The sequence below is a fragment of the Emys orbicularis genome, chromosome 4, assembly GCF_028017835.1.
Source record: "Emys orbicularis isolate rEmyOrb1 chromosome 4, rEmyOrb1.hap1, whole genome shotgun sequence".
NCBI lineage: Eukaryota > Metazoa > Chordata > Testudines > Emydidae > Emys > Emys orbicularis.
In genome coordinates this window covers 59,485,732-59,507,499 of record NC_088686.1, presented here as the reverse complement: position 1 = coordinate 59,507,499, position 21,768 = coordinate 59,485,732, and the positions used below count along the sequence as shown (strand labels likewise).

Below are 21,768 nucleotides of genomic sequence, written 5' to 3'. Positions count from 1 at the left end.
GCAGAGACAGATGCATCATGGAGGTGAATGCCTGGCTGCGAAGATGGTGTCGCCAGGAGGGCTTTGGCTTCCTAGACCACGGGATGCTATTTGAGGAAGGACTGCTAGGCAGAGATGGCGTTCACCTTTCGAGGAGGAGAAAGACCCTATTTGGACACAGACTGGCTAACCTAGTGAGGAGGGCTTTAAACTAGGTTCGACGGGGACAGGTGAGCAAAGCCCGCAGGTAAGTGGGGAACATGGAGACCTGGGAGATGGGTCGGAAACGAGAGGGAGTGTGGGCTATATTGGCAGAGAGAAAGGAGGGTCAGGACAAAACTGGGAGGAAAGATCAAACCAGTATCTTAGATGCCTATATACAAATGGGAGAAGTATGGGTAATAAGCAGGAAGAACTGGAAGTGCTAATAAATAAATACAACTATGACATTGTTGGCATCACTGAAACTTGGTGGGATAATACACATGATTGGAATGTTGGTGTGGATGGATACAGCTTGCTCAGGAAGGATAGACAGGGGAAAAAGGGAGGAGGTGTTGCCTTATATATTAAAAATGTACACACTTGGACTGAGGTAGAGATGGACATAGGAGATGGAAGTGTTGAGAGTCTCTGGGTTAGGCTAAAAGGGGTAAAAAACAAGGGTGATGTCATGCTAGGAGTCTACTACAGGCCACCTAACCAGGTGGAAGAGGTGGATGAGGCTTTTTTTAAACAACTAACAAAATCATCCAAAGCCCAAGATTTGGTGGTGATGGGGGACTTCAACTATCCGGATATATGTTGGGAAAATAACACAGCGGGGCACAGACTATCCAACAAATTCTTGGACTGCATTGCAGACAACTTTTTATTTCAGAAGGTTGAAAAAGCTACTGGGGGGAAGCTGTTCTAGACTTGATTTTAACAAATAGGGAGGAACTCGTTGAGAATTTGAAAGTAGAAGGCAGCTTGGGTGAAAGTGATCATGAAATCATAGAGTTTGCAATTCTAAGGAAGGGTAGAAGGGAGAACAGCAAAATAGAGACAATGGATTTCAGGAAGGCGGATTTTGGTAAGCTCAGAGAGCTGATAGGTAAGGTCCCATGGGAATCAAGACTGAGGGGAAAAACAACTGAGGAGAGTTGGCAGTTTTTCAAAGGGACACTATTAAGGGCCCAAAAGCAAGCTATTCCGCTGGTTAGGAAAGATAGAAAATGTGGCAAAAGACCACCTTGGCTTAACCACGAGATCTTGCATGATCTAAAAAATAAAAAGGAGTCATACAAAAAATGGAAACTAGGACAGATTACAAAGGATGAATATAGGCAAACAACACAGGAATGCAGGGGCAAGATTAGAAAGGCAAAGGCACAAAATGAGCTCAAACTAGCTACGGGAATAAAGGGGAACAAGAAGACTTTTTATCAATACATTAGAAGCAAGAGGAAGACCAAAGACAGGGTAGGCCCACTGCTTAGTGAAGAGGGAGAAACAGTAACAGGAAACTTGGAAATGGCAGAGATGCTTAATGACTTCTTTGTTTCGGTCTTCACCGAGAAGTCTGAAGGAATGCCTAACATAGTGAATGCTAATGGGAAGGGGGTAGGTTTAGCAGATAAAATAAAAAAAGAACAAGTTAAAAATCACTTAGAAAAGTTAGATGCCTGCAAGTCACCAGGGCCTGATGAAATGCATCCTAGAATACTCAGGGAGCTAATAGAGGAGGTATCTGAGCCTCTAGCTATTATCTTTGGAAAATCATGGGAGACGGGAGAGATTCCAGAAGACTGGAAAAGGGCAAATATAGTGCCCATCTATAAAAAGGGAAATAAAAACAACCCAGGAAACTACAGACCAGTTAGTTTAACTTCTGTGCCAGGGAAGATAATGGAGCAAGTAATTAAGGAAATCATCTGCAAACACTTGGAAGGTGGTAAGGTGATAGGGAACAGCCAGCATGGATTTGTAAAGAACAAATCATGTCAAACCAATCTGATAGCTTTCTTCGATAGGATAACGAGTCTTGTGGATAAGGGAGAAGCTGTGGATGTGGTATACCTAGACTTTAGTAAGGCATTTGATACGGTCTCGCATGATATTCTTATCGACAAACTAGGCAAATACAATTTAGATGGGGCTACTATAAGGTGGGTGCATAACTGGCTGGATAACCGTACTCAGAGAGTTGATATTAATGGTTCCCAATCCTGCTGGAAAGGCATAACGAGTGGGGTTCCGCAGGGGTCTGTTTTGGGACCGGCTCTGTTCAATATCTTCATTAACGACTTAGATATTGGCATAGAAAGTACGCTTATTAAGTTTGCGGATGATACCAAACTGGGAGGGATTGCAACTGCTTTGGAGGACAGGGTCATAATTCAAAATGATCTGGACAAATTGGAGAAATGGTCTGAGTTAAACAGGATGAAGTTTAACAAAGACAAATGCAAAGTGCTCCACTTAGGAAGAAAAAATCAGTTTCACACATACAGAATGGGAAGAGACTGTCTAGGAAGGAGTACGGCAGAAAGGGATCTAGGGGTTATAGTGGACCACAAGCTAAATATGAGTCAACAGTGTGATGCTGTTGCAAAAAAAGCAAACATGATTCTGGGATGTATTAACAGGTGTGTTGTGAGCAAGACACGAGAAGTCATTCTTCCGCTCTACTCTGCTCTGGTTAGGCCTCAGCTGGAGTATTGTGTCCAGTTCTGGGCACCGCATTTCAAGAAAGATGTGGAGAAATTGGAAAGGGTCCAGAGAAGAGCAACAAGAATGATTAAAGGTCTTGAGAACATGACCTATGAAGGAAGGCTGAAAGAATTGGGTTTGTTTAGTTTGGAAAAGAGAAGACTGAGAGGGGACATGATAGCAGTTTTCAGGTATCTAAAAGGGTGTCATAAGGAGGAGGGAGAAAACTTGTTCACCTTAGCCTCTGAGGATAGAACAAGAAGCAATGGGCTTAAACTGCAGCAAGGGAGGTCTAGGTTGGACATTAGGAAAAAGTTCCTAACTGTCAGGGTGGTTAAACACTGGAATAAATTGCCTAGGGAGGTTGTGGAATCTCCATCTCTGGAGATATTTAAGAGTAGGTTAGATAAATGTCTATCAGGGATGGTCTAGACAGTATTTGGTCCTGCCATGCGGGCAGGGGACTGGACTCGATGACCTCTCGAGGTCCCTTCCAGTCCTAGAATCTATGAATCTATGAATCTATAAAACAGATTGGCAGGATTCCAGAAGAATATTTTCAAGTAATTTTTTAATTCTAACTTTTTATCTATCCGTGTCATCACAATATGTGGAAAACTCATAGGATTTGGCCTTAGGAAAATAAAGCATTAAAAGGCTGCTAATAATTCAGACATTATTCCTAAAATACTAACATAATTTTGCATTAGAGATGAGCTTCAGGAAATCATGCTTCTTGATGCAAGAGAACAAAACTAGCGTACTTAACTTTTAATGAAAAAGCTAGTCATGTTGTTCAATGCAAAAGAAAAGCAGCATTTTAAAGATAATTGAAGAAAATACATACTATGAAAAGACACCATACACTGGCAAACTTATGCACAAATAGAAGAATTCAACTACTGTAATAAGGAAATTCTTTATTAGGTCAACACTAGCAGATGCCATGGCATGTTTGTTTAGCTACTACTAAGGCACACTGACATTGAATGTATCTTTTGGATGGGATATGTAACTTATGAAGTTAGTCCAAGGCTGGAAAATACTTTGGGTAGAGGAGGTTGCTAATGTGTGTGTTAAGGGTTGAACAGCTGAATCTGGTAGGCCTACAACTTCTATCTGGAAGCATAAATTCCAGCTTGAGCACACATACCTGCTCTAGCTCTGATTGATCTAGTGTGCTAACTGTACAGTAGAGCTGTGTTGATGTGAGCAACAGGAGGGGCTAGTCACCATGGGCATGTATCTAGTATCTTGGCTGGGATCAGACTGGGGTACTAGCCCCTCCTGCTGCTCATGCTGCCGTGGCTACACTCTATTTTTAGCATGCTTGCTCTGATCGAGTTAGTGCAGGTGTATCTCCTCGAGCTGGGATGTAAACCTCTAGCTTCAAGTGTAGATAAACTCTAAAGGTGGAAAAGCATTATCCCAGCCCAAAGATAGGTAGGCAGCAAAGGCTGTAAGTTCAGAGTAGACAATAGAGGTAACAGACCACCAGTTCCTAAAGAGAGCTCTGCTAAGTATCTCATAATAAGGGAGTCTAGTTACCGACAGATATTTGTTTATGACTGGATAAGGTAGCTCTTTTGACTTCTTCTCATTGACAAAATATTGTTTCTTTCATACATATTGGTAATTACTTTTGAAAGTCCATTTTTTAAAATACTTATTTATGCCTGTAAATATACAGCCAACCATTGTTTTAGACTTGTAAAGAATTGGGTACATTGTTGTTCTTCTCTAGCCTTGTGCAACAGTCTTTAATATACAATGCAGTAACAGGGAAAGGAAGGAGATCTAACTTTATAGCTGGGCCACTCAAAAACATGCTACTAAAACCTCTTACAGAGGGAACTCAGAAAAATAGCCTCCAAGCTAAAGTTTGCTTTACAAGAAAAGTGTTAATTAGGTAGAAGTGATCCCAGTTTGGAAAGTTCTAAAATCCATCAAATTTCCTTGTCACATTGCCCCTTATATATGGAACAACACCTGTTAATTGATTTATCTCATTAGACTGACCTCACACTTGGTAAAGCAACCCCCATCCTTTCATATATTTATACCTGCTCCTGTATTTTCCACTCCATGTATCTGATGAAGTGGGTTCTAGCCCACGAAAGCTTATGCCCAAATAAATTTGTTAGTCTCAAAGGTGCCACAAGGACTCCTCGTTATTCCAATCAATGTTCATTGAATGCCCTCTGTCTCTTCTGTCAGAACACTCTACAACAATTACTTACCTGTATGGCAACTGTTGTTCTTTGAGATGTGTTGTGCACTTATACATTCTACTGTAGGTGTTTGCGTGCCCATTGCACCTGGGTCTGAGACTTTTGTCAGAAGTAGGCATTTGTGCCCCGGTTACCTTGTGCCAGGAGCCAAGGTATAAAGGTGTGGCTGCCACCTCCCTCTCAGTTCCTTCGCACTACCACAAAACTAATACCCAAAGTAGAGATGAAGGCGTGAGGGCCGTGGAATGTATATGCGCACAACACATCTTGCAGAACAACAGTTACTATACCGTAAGTAACTGTTTCTTCTCGTTTGACTGTGCACATACACATTCCATTGTAGGTTACTCACCAGCAGTAACCCTACAGGTGGTGAGATTTTGGATTACTTGAAGAGAGTCTGCAACACTGACTTGCTGAAGCTGGCATTGTCTCTGGACACTTGAGTAATAGTGTAGTGTGTGGAAAAGGTATGTGTGGATGAACGTGTTGCTGCCTCACAAATATCAACTACAGGTACATTCCTCATGAAGACTGACGAAGTGGAATTAGCTCTAGTGGAATGGGTGGAGGAGAGACTTTGCTTGGAAAGCTTGATACAGTCAGAAATCCAGTGTGATATATGATGGGCTGTTACAGGTTGCCCTTTAATCCTATCAGCATAGGCTACAAAAAGCCTGGGAGATGATTTGAAAGATTTCCAGGTACAATGCCAGAGCTCTCTAAACAGCCAAGATATGAAGTTTTTATTTGGCCTTGGTAGAATGAGGTTTTAGCAAGAACACTGGGTGATGTATAATCTGATTGAGATAGAATGTGGAGACAACCTTAGTCATAAACTTAGGGTGTAGCCTAAGAGAGCTTGTCTTTGTGAAATACTGTGAGAAAGAGAGTCAACTAGAAGTACCGGAAGATCTCACACCCTCCTCACAGAGGTAGCTGCTACAAAAAATGCTGTTTTCACTGACAACAATGGCAAGGATGTTGTTGCCAAAGGTTCAAAGGGGGGACCCATTAAATGGGACAACACTCAATTCATGTCCCATGAAGGTGAAGGATTGGACACAGGTGAGCATGAGTAAGTCCCTTTAAAAATCTGGATATGAAGGGACACAAAAAGATAGAATACCCATCCACTGGTGGATGTATCACAGAAATGAATGATAAATGGACACTTATTGAACTGGGAGAACGATCTGAAGATTTCAGATGCAGCAGGTAGTTTAGTATGTGTCTAATCTCGGTGTTAATTGGTGTTAACTGGTGAGGTTCAGTCCAGACTGAAAACCTTTTTCATTTTACTGCACAAATAGCTTTGGGGGAATCCTTTCTGCTGATCACCAAAATGGCCTGTACATCTTGGAAGCAGACTCTCTTCTTATTGCTCAACAAGAGATTATCCACACCATGAGGCAGAGAGATTGTATGTTGGGGTTCAGTGACTTGCCTTGATTCTATGACAAGAGATCTTCAACCAGAGGTACAGCTATGGGTGATCAAATGGAGAACTGATATAGGTCTGTGTACAAATACTGCCTTGGTCAGGCTGGTGCACAGAGTACGTATAGTACATGTTGCCTACCATGAATCAAAGATACTTTCTGTGGCCAGGATATATTTCCATGTGAAAGTAAGTGTCCTGCAAATCAACAACAGCATACCAATCCATAAGGGATAACAGACACAAGGGTGACCATCATGAACTTGATTTTCTTGACAAATGTGTTCAGCTTTCTTAAGTCCAGAACACAATGAAATACACCTCTCTTTCTGGGCATCAGTAGTGGGAATAACAGCCTTTCCTCTGTGTCCACACCCTACACACTGTTGTAATAATCTTTGTACAAAGTGTGCCTTGTGAGGGATCATCTGAAAACTTATAATTTGCTGGTTAATAGTATCCTGATAAAATGTGTGGCAACACTGTATGTGAAATTATAAGATTTCCCTATATAATGTAATTAACACACATTCCAAACTACAGCAGAAGTTGGCAAAAAGGTCTGACTCAAACCAAGTAATGTGTGCTCTGCCTAATTTGCATTTAAGCACTAAACTGTAGACAAAGAAACCTCAAACAGGAGAGGAAAAGCAGCAGGGAATATCCTTCTCTATAGACTTTTTGTCTCCAGAATCTCAGCTGGAAATGTTTTCCAGGGAGGGAGGTGGGGACAGACACTATAAAAATAAGGTATCTTCCCCCCCACCCCCACCCCTTCTCTCTCTTTCCCCTCTCTGCCCATTGATTCACTGCACCAGACGGGACAAATGAAGTAGCCATTGAACTGAAGAAGGGATCCTGGCCTAAGAAGTTTGGTCAGTAAGACTGCTGAGAGCATGTGATGAGAAACTTTGCATTGAATTTAACATAGTTTGTTAAGTTAGGCAATAGTTGCATTTTATCTTTATTTTTCTTTTAACCATTTCTGATGTCTTTGCCTCATTACTTGTATTTAAAATCGCTGTCTTTATAGTTTTTTGTTTTAGCTAATCCAGTTTGTTTAAATCAAAGTGTCTGGGAAACTCCATTTGGGGTAACAAGATGTGTGCATAACATTTCTATCAATAAAATGACAGCCTTTATATAAGCTTGTATTGTCCAGGAGAGGTCTGGGCAGGACATACATTTCTGGGGGGAAATCTAGGACTGGGAGTGTGTTGGGGTCACTCTGCAATATAACCAAAGCTGGTAAGAGCCAAGGTGTGACTGGCTGTCTGCAGCACACACACAGACAGCAGTCCTGACTGGAGGCTATAGCAGCAAAGCATTGTAAAGGGCACCCCAGGTTAGAGGGAAGGCATGACACAGCTACTTATTATTCTGGATTGTGCCTTTGGTATGTCACAACTTCTTTTATTGCTCCCAATTGTAAAAGAGACTGTATTTCTTGAAGCAAAACAGCCTGATGAGATGGGTCCCTGAAAAAGGATGGGAAAAGTGGGTTGGGTGAGTCACCATTGATGGTGTTGGCACTGCCTATGTTGTAGGCTGCATCAATGATGTAGATGACCCTTTCGGTGCTGTGGTGATAAAAGATGCTGACGATGCTGATGTGGTTGAAACTATGAAAGGATAGTCAGGCAGGAGACACAATAGATCTTTTGCCATAAAGAACGACTGTGGTGTCAATGGTGTTGATCTCTCTGATGGAGAAGGCGGCGCTAGTCTCGATGGCCCCACTGGAGCTAGAGTCAATGGTGTTACCTCAGATGGTGCTGGTGTCATTCGGTGTTTGTGATGAGACCTCAATTCAGCACCAGAGGACTTTATTTTATTTTTTAAAATCTTTGCCCCTTTTCGTGGGATGAATAATGAGATTTTGATGGTCTGTCAGTCTCAGAGGACAAAGATGATTTCAAACACTTCACGGAGGCCATGGGAGACAAAGATGAACAACCATTTCTCACCCAGTATGGGCTTAGGAGCTGAGGCAGCTGGAGGGGTACTACTCATGAATGAGCTCTTCATCCTCCCGTGGTTAGGGTCGGGCACTGAAGAAAGACACATTGCCTTTTCAGGTAGCTGTACCTTAAGGCAGAAGTCCCTTCACTTTTTCATCTTCATCAGAAAGGAGGTACAAATGGGACATTCATCCCTCACATGTCCCTTGCCTAAACAGATTAGGCTATTTTGTGCCTATCGCTTACAGGGATCACAGCCCTGCATGTGGCACCTTGTTAAATTCTAGCAATTTTTGCATTCTGACCTCCAGCCTCAAAGAATCAGTTAACTATCTAACTATAACTATATGCAGATAAGAGAATTTCTCTTTTTTACACGCTGGCTAAGAGAAGAGAACCAAATCTCAAGCGTGATAGGGAGTTCCAGCTATTGCCATGGGAGGTAAGAAGGAACTGAGAGGGATGTGGCAGCCACATCCCTTTATGCCATCAGCTCCATGCTGAGGATAGTCAGGGTGCACGTGCTGCTGATAAAAGTCATCGACTTGAGTGCATTGGGCCCACATACACCTACAGGGGAATGAGTATGGGATAATCACTCAAAGGAGAACCAACCTATTCAGTGAATCATTTCAATTATAAACACTACAAACCACTCAATGCTTATTCTCTATTGTATTTTACAGTTCTATAGCCTTTTGTGCCTTTAAGTCCTTTGAGAGCAGGGACTATGTTAGGCACAGCTTACTCATTGTACAGCAATGGCGTAACAGCATAAGTAATATGTAATTATAATGTACAATTTTCTACATGTTTTATTTGATGAAAAATTAAAACACACTGTAATGGTGTACCTATTGTGACAGACCCAGACCAGTGGGGTACAGGAGTCTGGTAGAGGGCAAATATACTGGTCACTGGATGAGTAGTTTTCTGTTCCCTGAGTGACCAGAGCAGGGGCTGCACTAGAGTAATCAGGAACCTGCTAGAACCAGTTAATGCAGGCAGGCTAATTAGGACACCTGGAGCCAATTAAGAAGAAGCTGCTAGAATCAATTAAGGCAGGCTAATCAGGGCACCTGGGTTTTAAAAAGGAGCTCACTTCAGTTTGTGGTGGGAGTGTGAGGAGCTGGGAGCAAGAGACGCAAGGAGCTGAGAGTGAGAGGGTGTGCTGCTGGAGGACTGAGGAGCACAAGCGTTATCAGACACCAGGAGGAAGGTCCTGTGGTGAGAATAAGGAAGGTGTTTGGAGGAGGCCATGGGGAAGTAGCCCAGGGAGTTGTAGCTGTCATACAGCTGTTACAGGAGGCACTATAGACAGCTGCAGTCCACAGGGCCCTGGGCTGGAACCCGGAGTAGAGGGTGGGCCCGGGTTCCCCCCAAACCTCCCAATTGACCTGGACTGTGGATTCTCCCAGAGGGGAAAGTCTCTGGGCTGTTCCCCAACCCACATGGTGAATCTTTGAGGCAAGAAAATCCACCAATAAGCGCAGGACCCACCAAGATAGAGGAGGAACTTTGTCACACTGGTGTCAGAAATGGGATCTTGGGGTGCACAGCGCGGCGGAAGGAGGGTGATTTAAACAAAAAACAAAAAAAAAAGGGAGAGGGTTTATTTTTTTTCACCACAATGGATGATGTAGTGCGGGCACTGATACAAGCTACGGCGGCCCAGCAGGAGGCTACCCGTGTCCAGGCAGCCGCCCAACAGGAGGCAGTGCGGCTGCAGCAAGAGACTAATCGCCTGCTGATGGACCAGGCTGCTCAAGACCGAGCTATGTTGCGGGAACTGGTAAACCAGGTAAAGTCCCTTATAGAGCTGAATCGCGGCCATGATGGGATGCGGCTCATACGGGCCAGCCATTGGCTGCAGAAAATGACATGGGAGGATGATGTAGAGGCATACCTTCTGGCCTTTGAGAGGACAGCCCTATGGGAGGCCTGGCCTCGAGATCAGTGGTCTGGCATCCTTGCCCCATTCCTGTGTGGGGAGGCCCAGAAGGCCTACCATGATCTGCCTGAAGAGGCTGCGGCAGACTACCCACAGCTGAAAGCAGAGATCCTGGCCAGATTTGGGGTAACGACAGCAGTGCGGGCCCAGCAGTATCACGGTTGGAGGTACCAGGAAGACAAAACCCCGCGGTCCCAATTGTATGACCTCATCCATCTCACACGAAAGTGGTTGCAAACAGAGTCCCGGAGTCCGGAAGAGATACTAGCGGTTCTGGTCATCGACTGATACATGAGGGGACTACCACCAGACCTTCGTGCCTGGGTAAGCCAGAACGAACCCTCCACCTATGAGGAGGTTGTCGCCCTGGTAGAGAGGCGAAGGACAGCAAGGGAGCTGACCCGACCAGTTAAGGAAGAGGCATCCCGGGTTAAACTAGCAGCACCAAGCCCTAAAGTTCGGGTGACTGGGCCACCAGGAGGGCCCAGGTGGAAAAAGAGAGAGGCTGAAGGCCCATCAGAGGCCACAAAGAGTCAAAGCACTGAGGAAGAAGAGGATTGTGATGTTAGACTGCCCAAACCAAGAGACCGGGGAACGCCTAGGGCTCCATACAGATGTTATGCCTGCGAGGAGTGGGGACACATAGCTGCACAGTGTCCCAATGCTGAGGAGCCTATGCAGTGTAACCTGGGGAACTGGGCAGATCCATGCTCCCTAATCCACCTTGTGGGGGTCTCACTAACCCCACATATGTATACCAGACCAGTGAAACTAAATGGGGTAGGGACCACGGCACTGGTTGATTCAGGGAGTGCTATCACGCTTATCTCAGGTAAGCTCGTGAAGCGTAGTCAGCTGCTGCAGGCTAAACGTACGGGGATAACATGTGTCCATAGGACAGTTAGTTACTACCCCACCAACTCAGTAAAAATCGAGATCCAAGGGAACACTACTGAGGTAGCAGCAGGTGTAGTCCCTAAACTCCCATACCCGGTGCTCATAGGGAGGGACTTCCCAGGGTTTGGAAACTTACTCCCAGTAGGGGGATTGGAGAAAGATGGGGACCCTAAAATTGATGAGGCATCCACAGCAGACTGTCAACCCCCAATCTTCTCTGAAATATCCCCAGATTTGTTCTCCACTCCCAGACAGGGTAGAAAGACAAAAAGGGAAAGAAGGGCAGCTAAGGCCTTGGGAACCCGAATACTGACCCAAAGCCAGAGGGTCGCTCTTGTAGATAGGCGGACCCGCACAGCTGAAAAGGAGGCCATGCAGGAGGGAGAAGCACCTGAGTCTGACCCCCACCCTAATGCTTCTGAACCAGTAGAGGCAACAGAGACTGGGCCCCTAGATCTTGGGCAGATTAGCCCCGGGAGAGGAAATTTTGGACGGGACCAGGCAGAAGACCCAAGGTATGACAACATTAGGAAGGAGGTGACTGAAATAGATGGGGTCCCTGTGGAAGGAAAAACCCAGGGACCAGGGCCCTACTTCATAATGAAGAAGGATCTCTTATACCGGGTTGCACCAGTACAGGGGCAGAAGGTACAGCAGATCCTAGTACCTCAAAAACACCAGAACGCTGTATTAAGTCTTGCTCATAGTCATCTTTTTGGGGGGCATTTGGGGGTAGAGAAGACCCTGGCACGAGTCCTACGATGGTTCTTCTGGCCCGGAGTACATGAAGAAGTGCGGAGGTACTGTGCCTCCTGCCCGGAGTGTCAGCTGCACAGTCCCCGTCCCCACTTGAGGGCACCTTTAGTACCCCTCCCCATCATAGAGGTCCCCTTCGAGCGAATAGCCATGGACCTAGTGGGACCCCTGGAGAAGACGGCTCGGGGCCACCAATATATACTTGTTGTTTTGGACTATGCTACTCGCTACCCAGAAACCGTCCCCCTGCGGAACACGGCCTCTAAAACTATAGCCAAAGAGCTGGTGGGGATCTTTGCCCGAATGGGACTACCAAAGGAGATATTAACCGACCAAGGAACCCCATTTATGTCGAAGCTAATGAAGGACCTCTGTATGCTGCTCCATATACATACCCTGAGAACTTCGGTCTACCATCCACAGACTGATGGGTTGGTAGAAAGGTTTAACCGAACCCTCAAGGCTATGATAAGGAAGGTGGTAAGTCGGGATGGGAAGGATTGGGACACCCTACTACCCTACCTTATGTTCGCTAGCCAGGAGGTACCACAGGCCTCAACTGGGTTTTCCCCCTTCGAGTTATTATATGGGCGTCACCCCCGTGGCATACTATATATCGCCAAAGAGATCTGGGAAGAGGAACCCAATGAGGGGAGAAATATAATAGAGCATGTAATGCAGATGCGAGACCGGATAGCCCAGGTTACCCCTATTGTACGGGAACATTTGGAGAAAGCACAGGAGGCCCAGCGAAACAATTACAATCGCCAGGCAAAAGTGCGACAGTTCCAACCAGGGGATCGGGTTATGGTGTTGGTACCCACGGCAGAAAGCAAGCTTCTGGCCCAATGGCCGGGGCCCTATGAGGTGGTTGAACCCGTGGGGGAAGTAACCTACAAGGTGCGGCAGCCAGGACGCAGAAAACAAGAACAGATTTATCACGTTAACCTTCTGAAACCCTGGCATGCACAAGAGGCATGCACAACAGTCCAAAAAGACCTAACCCAGGAAAACAAGCCTTCCAAACAGGTGAGAGTGTCTCCCGATTTAACACCAGACCAGAAGAATGAGGTGTCTGAGATGATCTTCCGGAACCAAGATGTGTTCTCGACAAAACCGGGTCGAACAACCGAGACATATCACCACATCGTCACGAACCCTGGGGCCAGAGTAACAATGAGGCCCTATCGGGTGCCAGCGGCAAAAAGGGAGGAAATAAAAGCAGAAGTAAAAAAAATGCTGGAGTTGGGGATCATCGAAGAATCCCAGTGTCAGTGGTCCAGCCCAATCGTGCTGGTGCCCAAACCTGATGGCACCACAAGATTTTGCAACGACTTCCGGTGATTAAACGAAGTATCCCAGTTCGACGCGTACCCCATACCTCGCATAGATGAGCTAGTGGACCGTCTGGGTAATGCCCGGTACTTGACTACCCTAGACTTGACAAAGGGGTACTGGCAGATTCCCCTTGCGGAAGACGCAAAGGAAAAGACTGCGTTCTCTACACCAGAGGGTCTTTTTCAATATACTGTCCTCCCTTTTGGACTACATGGGGCCCCAGCTACCTTCCAGCGCCTCATGGACAAGCTATTACGCCCGCATAACAGTTATGTTGCTGCCTACTTGGACGATGTGGTCATTCATACCCCAGCCTGGGAAACCCACCTGGAGAAGGTGGAGGCAGTCCTCGATACCTTCAGGCGAGCTGGCCTTACAGCAAACCCTGCCAAGGGCGCTTTAGGGTTTACAGAGGCCAAATATCTTGGCTACATTGTGGAAAAAGGTCTGGTAAAACCCCAAGTGAACAAGTTAGAGGCCATCCAAAATTGGCCCCGACCAAGTCGCAAGAAACAAGTCCGGGCATTCCTAGGTGTGGTGGGGTATTACCGACGATTTATCCCCCACTTTGCCACAAGGGCAAGCCCCCGACAGACCTAGTGAAAGCCCGTGGACCTGATCTGGTGAGATGGTCTGACACAGCAGAGGAAGCATTCACAGACCTACGGACTGCCCTCTGCAATAACCCCGTACTGATAGCCCCTGATTTCACCAAGGAGTTTATCCTGCAGACGGATGCATCAGAAGTAGGGTTGGGGGCCGTTCTATCATAAATGGTCGGGGAGGAGGAACACCCAATTCTATACCTCAGTCGGAAACTCCTTCCAAGGGAACAAAAATATGCAGTGGTGGAGAGAGAATGCCTCGCTGTAAAATGGGCCATGGAAACATTGCGCTACTACCTGCTCGGGCGCAGATTTGTCCTCGTGACCGACCATGCCCCTCTTCCATGGATGCAGCGGAACAAGGAGAAGAACACAAGGGTGACCAGATGGTTCTTATCCCTCCAACCTTTCCAGTTCCGTGTGCAACACAGAGCAGGGAGCCATCATGGCAACGCCGATGGCTTGTCACGTGTGCACTGTCTGGCGTCCCAAGCTGCCCAACCCCTTGGCGTTGAGCAGGGGGGAGGGATATGTGACAGACCCAGACCAGTGGGGTACAGGAGTCTGGTAGAGGGCAAATATACTGGTCACTGGATGAGTAGTTTTCTGTTCCCTGAGTGACCAGAGCAGGGGCTGCACTAGAGTAATCAGGAACGTGCTAGAACCAGTTAATGCAGGCAGGCTAATTAGCCAATTAAGAAGAAACTGCTAGAATCAATTAAGGCAGGCTAATCAGGGCACCTGGGTTTTAAAAAGGAGCTCACTTCAGTTTGTGGTGGGAGTGTGAGGAGCTGGGAGCAAGAGGCGCACGGAGCTGAGAGTGAGAGGGTGTGCTGCTGGAGGACTGAGGAGCACAAGCGTTATCAGACACCAGGAGGAAGGTCCTGTGGTGAGAATAAGGAAGGTGTTTGGAGGAGGTCGGGGAGTTGTAGCTGTCATGCAGCTGTTACAGGAGGCACTATAGACAGCTGCAGTCCACAGGGCCCTGGGCTGGAACCCGGAGTAGAGGGCAGGCCCGGGTTCCCCCCAAACCTCCCAATTGACCTGGACTGTGGATTCTCCCAGAGGGGAAGGTCTCTGGGCTGTTCCCCAACCCACATGGTGAATCTTTGAGGCAAGAAAATTCGCCAATAAGCGCAGGACCCACCAAGATAGAGGAGGAACTTTGTCACACTATATATAGCTCTGATGTATCAGTTTGCCACAGAAAAGTACATCTGCGTGAGATGGACCACTGGAGAACACACATGTAAAAATCTATTTGATTTGTGATGTACCCTAGGTGCACTGTCTATGAAAAGTGATTATCAGTAAGGGCTCTATCATTCTCTTCAGATTAAGCATTATTCTGTGTTCAGTCTAATACACTGAAGAATAATCAGTTTGGTTGCATTAACATGCAAATGGTAATTTGAAATCTCAATATTTTTAAAGTGCCTCATATCTATCTCTTCTAACCAATTCAACACCTTGAACAACGGCGGGGAAAGAAAACCCAAGTGACCTTCTGAACTGAGTGCTGCTCAACGTTGTTACAATGCTTTGTTTTTTTCCCCTCTCTCTTGCCTACATTTGTATAATTCATGCACAGAATAGCAAATGAGACTTCTATGGATCACTGTGTGAATCCTACACTCTTTGCTATTATTTACGAACTGGACAGAAAAGTCAGATCCACTTAGATATTCTGATAATACTTTTTTACTCCCGGTTTACTTCTCTTGTTATATACTAATTTTGTCTGATGAAGAGGGGGAAAAGTACCAATTTATTATATGAATTAAAAAGGAAAGAAGAAGAATATAACAAAAAGAGAGGCGCAAAAGCCAAAATGTTTCCCCAAGTGATTCATTTGTCAAATTTCTTAGGGAAGAGGCTGAGAGGAGAGACTTACAAAAGCCTTAGAGTTATAAATTAAGCATTGCTATAAATTTAGACATAACAAATCAAACCACAGAAAAATACAAAGAGGAAAGGAAAAATACATTCCCTGATATGGTATCTGCTAGGTAAACAGATCTTTAGTAATATCAGATCTCAAAATAGAATCTGCTATTAAATCTTTGAGATATGAGGAAAGATAACCAATTTTTGTGTGTGGACTAGGTGGTATGAGTGTTAGTGAAGTTCTACTGCAAAGTTTGGTGAGCTATACTATTTTTAGATTTTTTTTTAACATCTTGTTTTACTTACGGAGTGTTTATGACCAGACGATCCCATTGTCCTTTAATGTCATCCTCTGAGGGCTGTTCTGTAATGTACAGACCATCAAATTCCAACTTCCTGGCAATTTCCTTTTCTCGCTTAAATACAACCAGAGGAACCTTTGGAAAAGGGATATTTAAAATGCTTGTAATGGTTCACACATTTCTTAGAAACAATTAGGTCTCTCTACAGTGTAAAACTAACCCTCAGAACACTACCTAATTTCAAGCCTTGGAACTGGTACATTTTAAGAACAGGATATTCTGGACAGTGGTGGGGTTTGGAGGGTTACTCAGCTCAGGGGAATAAAGAATGAGTTCTGATGTTGCTTTTGGATGAGAATATTGTATTTAGGAGTGACCATAAAGGTGTGTCAGGGCTCTTGCAGCAGCATCTTCAGCCACTGAAAGTTGTTTATATAAAAGATAAATGTATTTATACTAAAAGTTAAATGAAACCAAACTTCTGGCAGAAAACAGAAATCAAAGCAAAGTCTAGATGCTGTACTTCACTGTCCTGTCTACAAATCTTGGTGGAAAGCACCTGGTGCCAGAAAGTCTACTATGGGGTGGTTGCATTGGTGCAGTGTGCTTCCAAACTCCCCTGGAGAGCAAGCCAGCATATCCCCAAAGTTGGTGGTGCTAACTGGGGTGTGTGTGTGGTTATGGTGGTCAAGAATGTATTGATTCAACACATGGCAGCTTCTGTTCAGACAACACTTGCCATCACGCACCCAAAACTCCAAGCAAGAGAAGAGGGGGAGGTACTAACACTTCTCTTCCCTCAGATTAATACCTGCTAGAATAAAGGGAGAAATTGACTGCTTTTAACGTGACTGATTAGGCTTTAAACTCTGAATATTTTAAACTAAATTACACTGTATTATGTTTTCCTCACAGCAGTAAGATGCCTACCAGTTCTGTGGAAGCCATTCAGATATGAAGGTGATGGATGCTTATAAGAATCTAGACAAAAATAATCATCTTGATCTCAGCTCTGATATTCATGTGTGTTACAAGGAGTGATTTTGGTATTTGTCTACATTCAATTGAAACTGAAGAGTTCAAAGTCTCAGAACAGTGAAATGGAGTTAATGTCTACCAAACATGAATAAGTAGCTGGGTTTCAAACATACACACAACTCACCTTTAGACAATAGTATCCAATCACACAGACAAAGGAGATGATAGTATGAATAATTGCCAGAGCCCTGAGTGTTGGTGCCATGTAACCTGTACTCTCTTGTAAAACAAAAAACACCACTCCCTCTTCCTCTTCCTCTTCTTCAAATGAATTCCACAGATCAGCGTCTTCCTCTAACTCATCTAATGGTTCTTCTGTCACCTGGAATGGAGAAATACACACACAAAGCAACAGGAATAACTTAAGCTTTTTTCCATTCTCTTAGTCACAGATCTCTTTTTGCTCCCTATTTCTATGTTATTTTTTTTATGAAGATCATTTTGCACTTTACATGAGCACTGAGTCCTAAAGAGTGAAGTTCTTCATCCTCAGAACAAGAGAAGCACAGATACAAGAAGAGTGCAGCTTCCTACACTACCTCGTCAATGTACCTCACACTTGACATCGAAGGAGCAATTCAGCAGTAGCTCAATTTACAAATCTCCCTGTTAGGGCGTGCAATGGCAAAAATTAAAGCAAAAACAATGCAAAGGTAACACCAATGTTTTATTAAATAAACCATTAATGTAATGCTGAGATAGACTGGTATAACAAACTTCAGGGTTTGTTTTGGAATTTACACTATTTATGACTACTAGTCTCAGAGGAAGGGGGCAAAAGCTATGTTGTTGTCACCAATTCACTTGTTGTGCACACATGTTTATTTCACAATCTTCTTTAAAAAGTTTACAAGTCTTGCTATAGCACTTGATTAGCATTTCACACTAATCTCTGGCCAACAAGCTCCTTGTTGCTCTAAACTCTGCCCCGGCCATTGCAAAACTGGCCTCAGAACCAGGGAGCCATAACTGGCTCCCTGAAATCCAAAATTCTCTTTCCTCTCCTATGACCAGTGGAGGCTGGATGCAGCAGAGAAACTGGCCCTTCATTTCTAGGTTATCAGTACAGGTCAGTAGTGGCCAAACTGTTACCATTTGATAGCATGTTTGATGACCTATGCAAAATTAACTGAGCAATGTCTTCCACACGCCCCCACCAAGGGTTGGTCAGACCAACAGGGATGAGCCAGTGGCCCAGGAGAGAGAACATAATTGGTGATACAGGGAGCTGGGTCCCTCTTCCTGAGATCTTCTGCCTCCCAATGGCTGGGCTGTCGGGACTAGGTGGGCTGACTGGCTCTCGCACTCCTCCCATAGCCTGTTTAAATTCTGCCCAGACATTTCTAGGTCCTTTAGTATAGGATCTGAGTTCTTCAGGGTGCTGCTGGTATGACCAATTGACTATTTTCATATTAAAAAGGAATTTTTCCCGTTCAGCCAAATGGCTAAGTCCCAGTAGGGTTTTTTTTGCTTTCTGTGCAGTGTCATGGAGGCATAGTTGAGTTGTAAGCAACAGGACTTCAATGGTTTAATATTAGAAAAGGTAAGACCGATTAGTTAGTCACAACTTGAGGCTGGTGTCCAATGCAGATAAAGGCTAAAAAGGGCCAGCTTCAAGGGATAAATGAGAACCAGAATTTCGCTGGTGTGCCTATAGGACAGGGGTGGGCAAACTATGGCCTGTGGGCCACATCCGGCCCGCGGGACCGTCCTGCCTGGCCCCCGAGCTCCTGTCCCTGGAGGCTAGCTGTCGGCCCCTCCCCTGCTGTTCCCCCTCGCCTGCAGGCTCAGCTCGCTCGCTCCGCCACCGGCGCAATGCTCTGGGCGGTGGGGCTGTCAGCTCCTGGGGCAGCGCAGCTGCAGAGCCCGGCCTGCTCTGTGCTGCGTGGTGGCGGCGGTGGCAGAGTGGCCGAGCTCCAGCCGGGCGGCACGGCTGTAGCGCTGCCAGCCACCGGTGCTCCAGGCAGCATGGTAAGGGGGCAGGGAGCGGGGGGGTGGGGTGGATAGAGGGCAGGGGAGTTCGGGGTGGTGGTCAGGGGGTAGGGGTGTGGATGGTGGTCGGGGGGGAAATGGGGTTGAATGGAGGCAGGGATCCCAGGGGGGCAGTCAGGAAGGAGGGGGGGTTGCATGGGGCGGCAGGGGGCAGTTAGGGGCAGGGGTTCTGGGGCAGTCAGGGGACAGGGAGAAGGGGTGGTAGAAATAGTTAAAGATGAAGACAATGTGGGGGAAACAATGCACTGAAGTCCCCCATTGCTACCCTCTACTTTTTTTTTGGTTTTGTTTTATTTTAAAGAGATTTTAAAAATGAATTGTGACTATTTTAATAAAAAAAGCACTAAACACTTTTGAGGAAAAAGCAGCCAGATTTTACAAATAGACAAAACAGAACTATCACACACAAAAGCAAAAATTTTATCTAACCCAGCTAGAGTACAAGAGACCTTAATATGATTCCTAAATGATTTATCAAGTATTAGAGGGGTAACCGTGTTAGTCTGGATCTGTAAAAAGCAACAGAGAGTCCTGTGGCACCTTTAAGACTAACAGATGTATTGGAGCATAAGCTTTCGTGGGTGAATGCCCACTTCGTCGGAGACATGCATCCGACGAAGTGGGCATTCACCCACGAAAGCTTATGCTCCAATACATCTGTTAGTCTTAAAGGTGCCACAGGACTCTCTGTTGCTAAATGATTTAGTTACCATTTCCATGCTGAAAATCGAGGTGACCAGTATTATGCAAAAAGTAGTACTGTTAAAGAAAAAGTTATGTGAGTTGAAGTTCCAATTTAGGATTAGATTTTAGAGAAACATTTAAGAAAATTGAAAGTGCTTCGAGAGATTGAGGGTTTTTGTTTTGTTTTGTTTTTTGGCTTGGATTTAGACATTCCTTTGTCAGGATTTGCAATCCAAAACCAATCACATTGTGCCAGTGCACCAGAGCCAAAAGAAAAAAATGACTATAAATAAAAGTTCAACTGATTAGTCTGTTTTCATTGTCCTAAACTGAATAAAATACAGAAGTACCTATGTTAAGTTACTCAAGGTGTGATCAGTAACTCAGGTAAGAACATAATTTTAGATGTATTATTTCTAGGCTGGCAGTGTTGATTTTAGTCAGTGCATGTAGGGTTTATAATAATGGGTGTCCAGTTTAGATTAACTATGTTAAAACCAGCCTTCAGCCAGCTGCTCTGGAAAATAAGTAGAAAACACTACAAAGAATGAAACACAGTAAATAATACTTTACCTTGTAGAACAGTAGTATAAAGTTGATGGCAAATGCAACAAACAGAGCAAGAAATCTTAAGTTGTAGAAATTTCTAGCCAAGTAATGCTGGAAATACAAGAAACATTTAAATAAAATTAGAAGTGTCATGGAATCAGAATTGGGGAAGCAGTTAGGAAGTTATTTAAGAGAGTCAAATCTAAACTATGTTCTGCAATGTTCAACAAAACAATTACAGCTATCATGGTAGAATCACCAGCCTTGCTGTCTAGAATTTTTGTAATCCTTTCTTTTGTATCTATATATTCATGACAGGGTACTTGTGGCCTTGGGGGAAAACTACACAGAGGAGCTAGCCAGACTCCAGTTGGTAGAAACCAGTGGCACTGGAACAATTTGTAAGGTGGGGGTGCTGACAGCAGGCCCGCTGACGGGGGGGGGGGGGGGAGGGTAAAGGGAGCAACTGCCCAGGGGCTGCTCCCAGAAGCGGCTGGCACATCCCTGCAGCCCCTGGGGAGGGGGTCTCCATGTGCTGCCCCTGCCCCAAGTGCCGACTCTGCAGCTCCCATTGGCTGGGAACTGCGGCCAATGGGAGCTGCAGGCATGGTGCCTGCAGGCAGCAGTGCGCAGAGACCCCCTGGGCCCCCTGCCTAGGAGCTGCTGCCAGTGGGGTGTGCCGGTCACTTTCGGGAGCCGCCCGAGGTAAGTGCCAAACCCTCCTGCCCCGCACCCCAACCCCCTGCCCCAGCCTAGAGCCCTCACCCTGACCAAACTCCCTCCCAGAGCCTGCACCCCATCCTGCACCCAAACTCCCTCCCAGAGTCCGCACCCTGAATTCCCCCTGCACCCAAACTCCCTTCCAGAGCCCGACCTCGCACCCCCTCCCGCACCCAAACTCCCTCCCAGAGTCTGCACCCTGAATTCCCCCTGCACCCAAACTCCCTCCCAGAGCCTGCACCACGTCCCCTTCTGCACCCAAACTCCCTCCCAGAGCCTGGACCCCGTCCCGCATGCAAACTCCCTCCCAGAGCCTGACCTCACAGCCCCTCCCGCACCCAAACTCCCTCCCAGAGCCTACACCCTAAATTCCCCCTGCACCCAAACTCCCTCCCAGAGCCTGCACCCCACGCCCCCTCCCACACCCCAACCCCCTGCCCTAGCCTGGTGAAAGTGAGCGAGGGTGGGGGAGAACAAGCAACGGAGGGAGTGTGGGATGGAGTGAGTAGGGGATGGGGCCCCAGAGAAGGGACGGGTCATGGGCATGGTCTCAGGGAAGGGGCAGGGCAAGGTTCTTTGGGTTTGCATGATTAGAGAGTTGGCAACCCTACCGCGAGGGCATGTAGAAGCCCTGGCCAATCCAGAAGAGCACACCCAACAGTGCAGCTGGCAGCTTACTGGGCACCAGCCAGCGCAGGTGCAGCACCGCCCAAATGTCAGGTGGACCGCGCCTGCGGCTTGTG

At 45.9% G+C, this 21,768-nt stretch overlaps 1 protein-coding gene across 1 annotated transcript in view; it reads right to left on the bottom strand.

The window, feature by feature from the left end:
* Positions 1-21,768, bottom strand: part of RYR3 (ryanodine receptor 3) — a 625,867-nt gene that overhangs the window by 40,418 nt on the left and 563,681 nt on the right. Inside the window, exons 95-97 of the mRNA XM_065402721.1 lie at positions 20,330-20,416; positions 17,205-17,402; positions 16,047-16,177 (exon numbers count right to left, since the gene is read on the bottom strand). Coding sequence (XP_065258793.1) covers positions 16,047-16,177; positions 17,205-17,402; positions 20,330-20,416 — 416 coding nt within the window. The remainder of the gene's footprint in view (positions 1-16,046; positions 16,178-17,204; positions 17,403-20,329; positions 20,417-21,768) is intronic.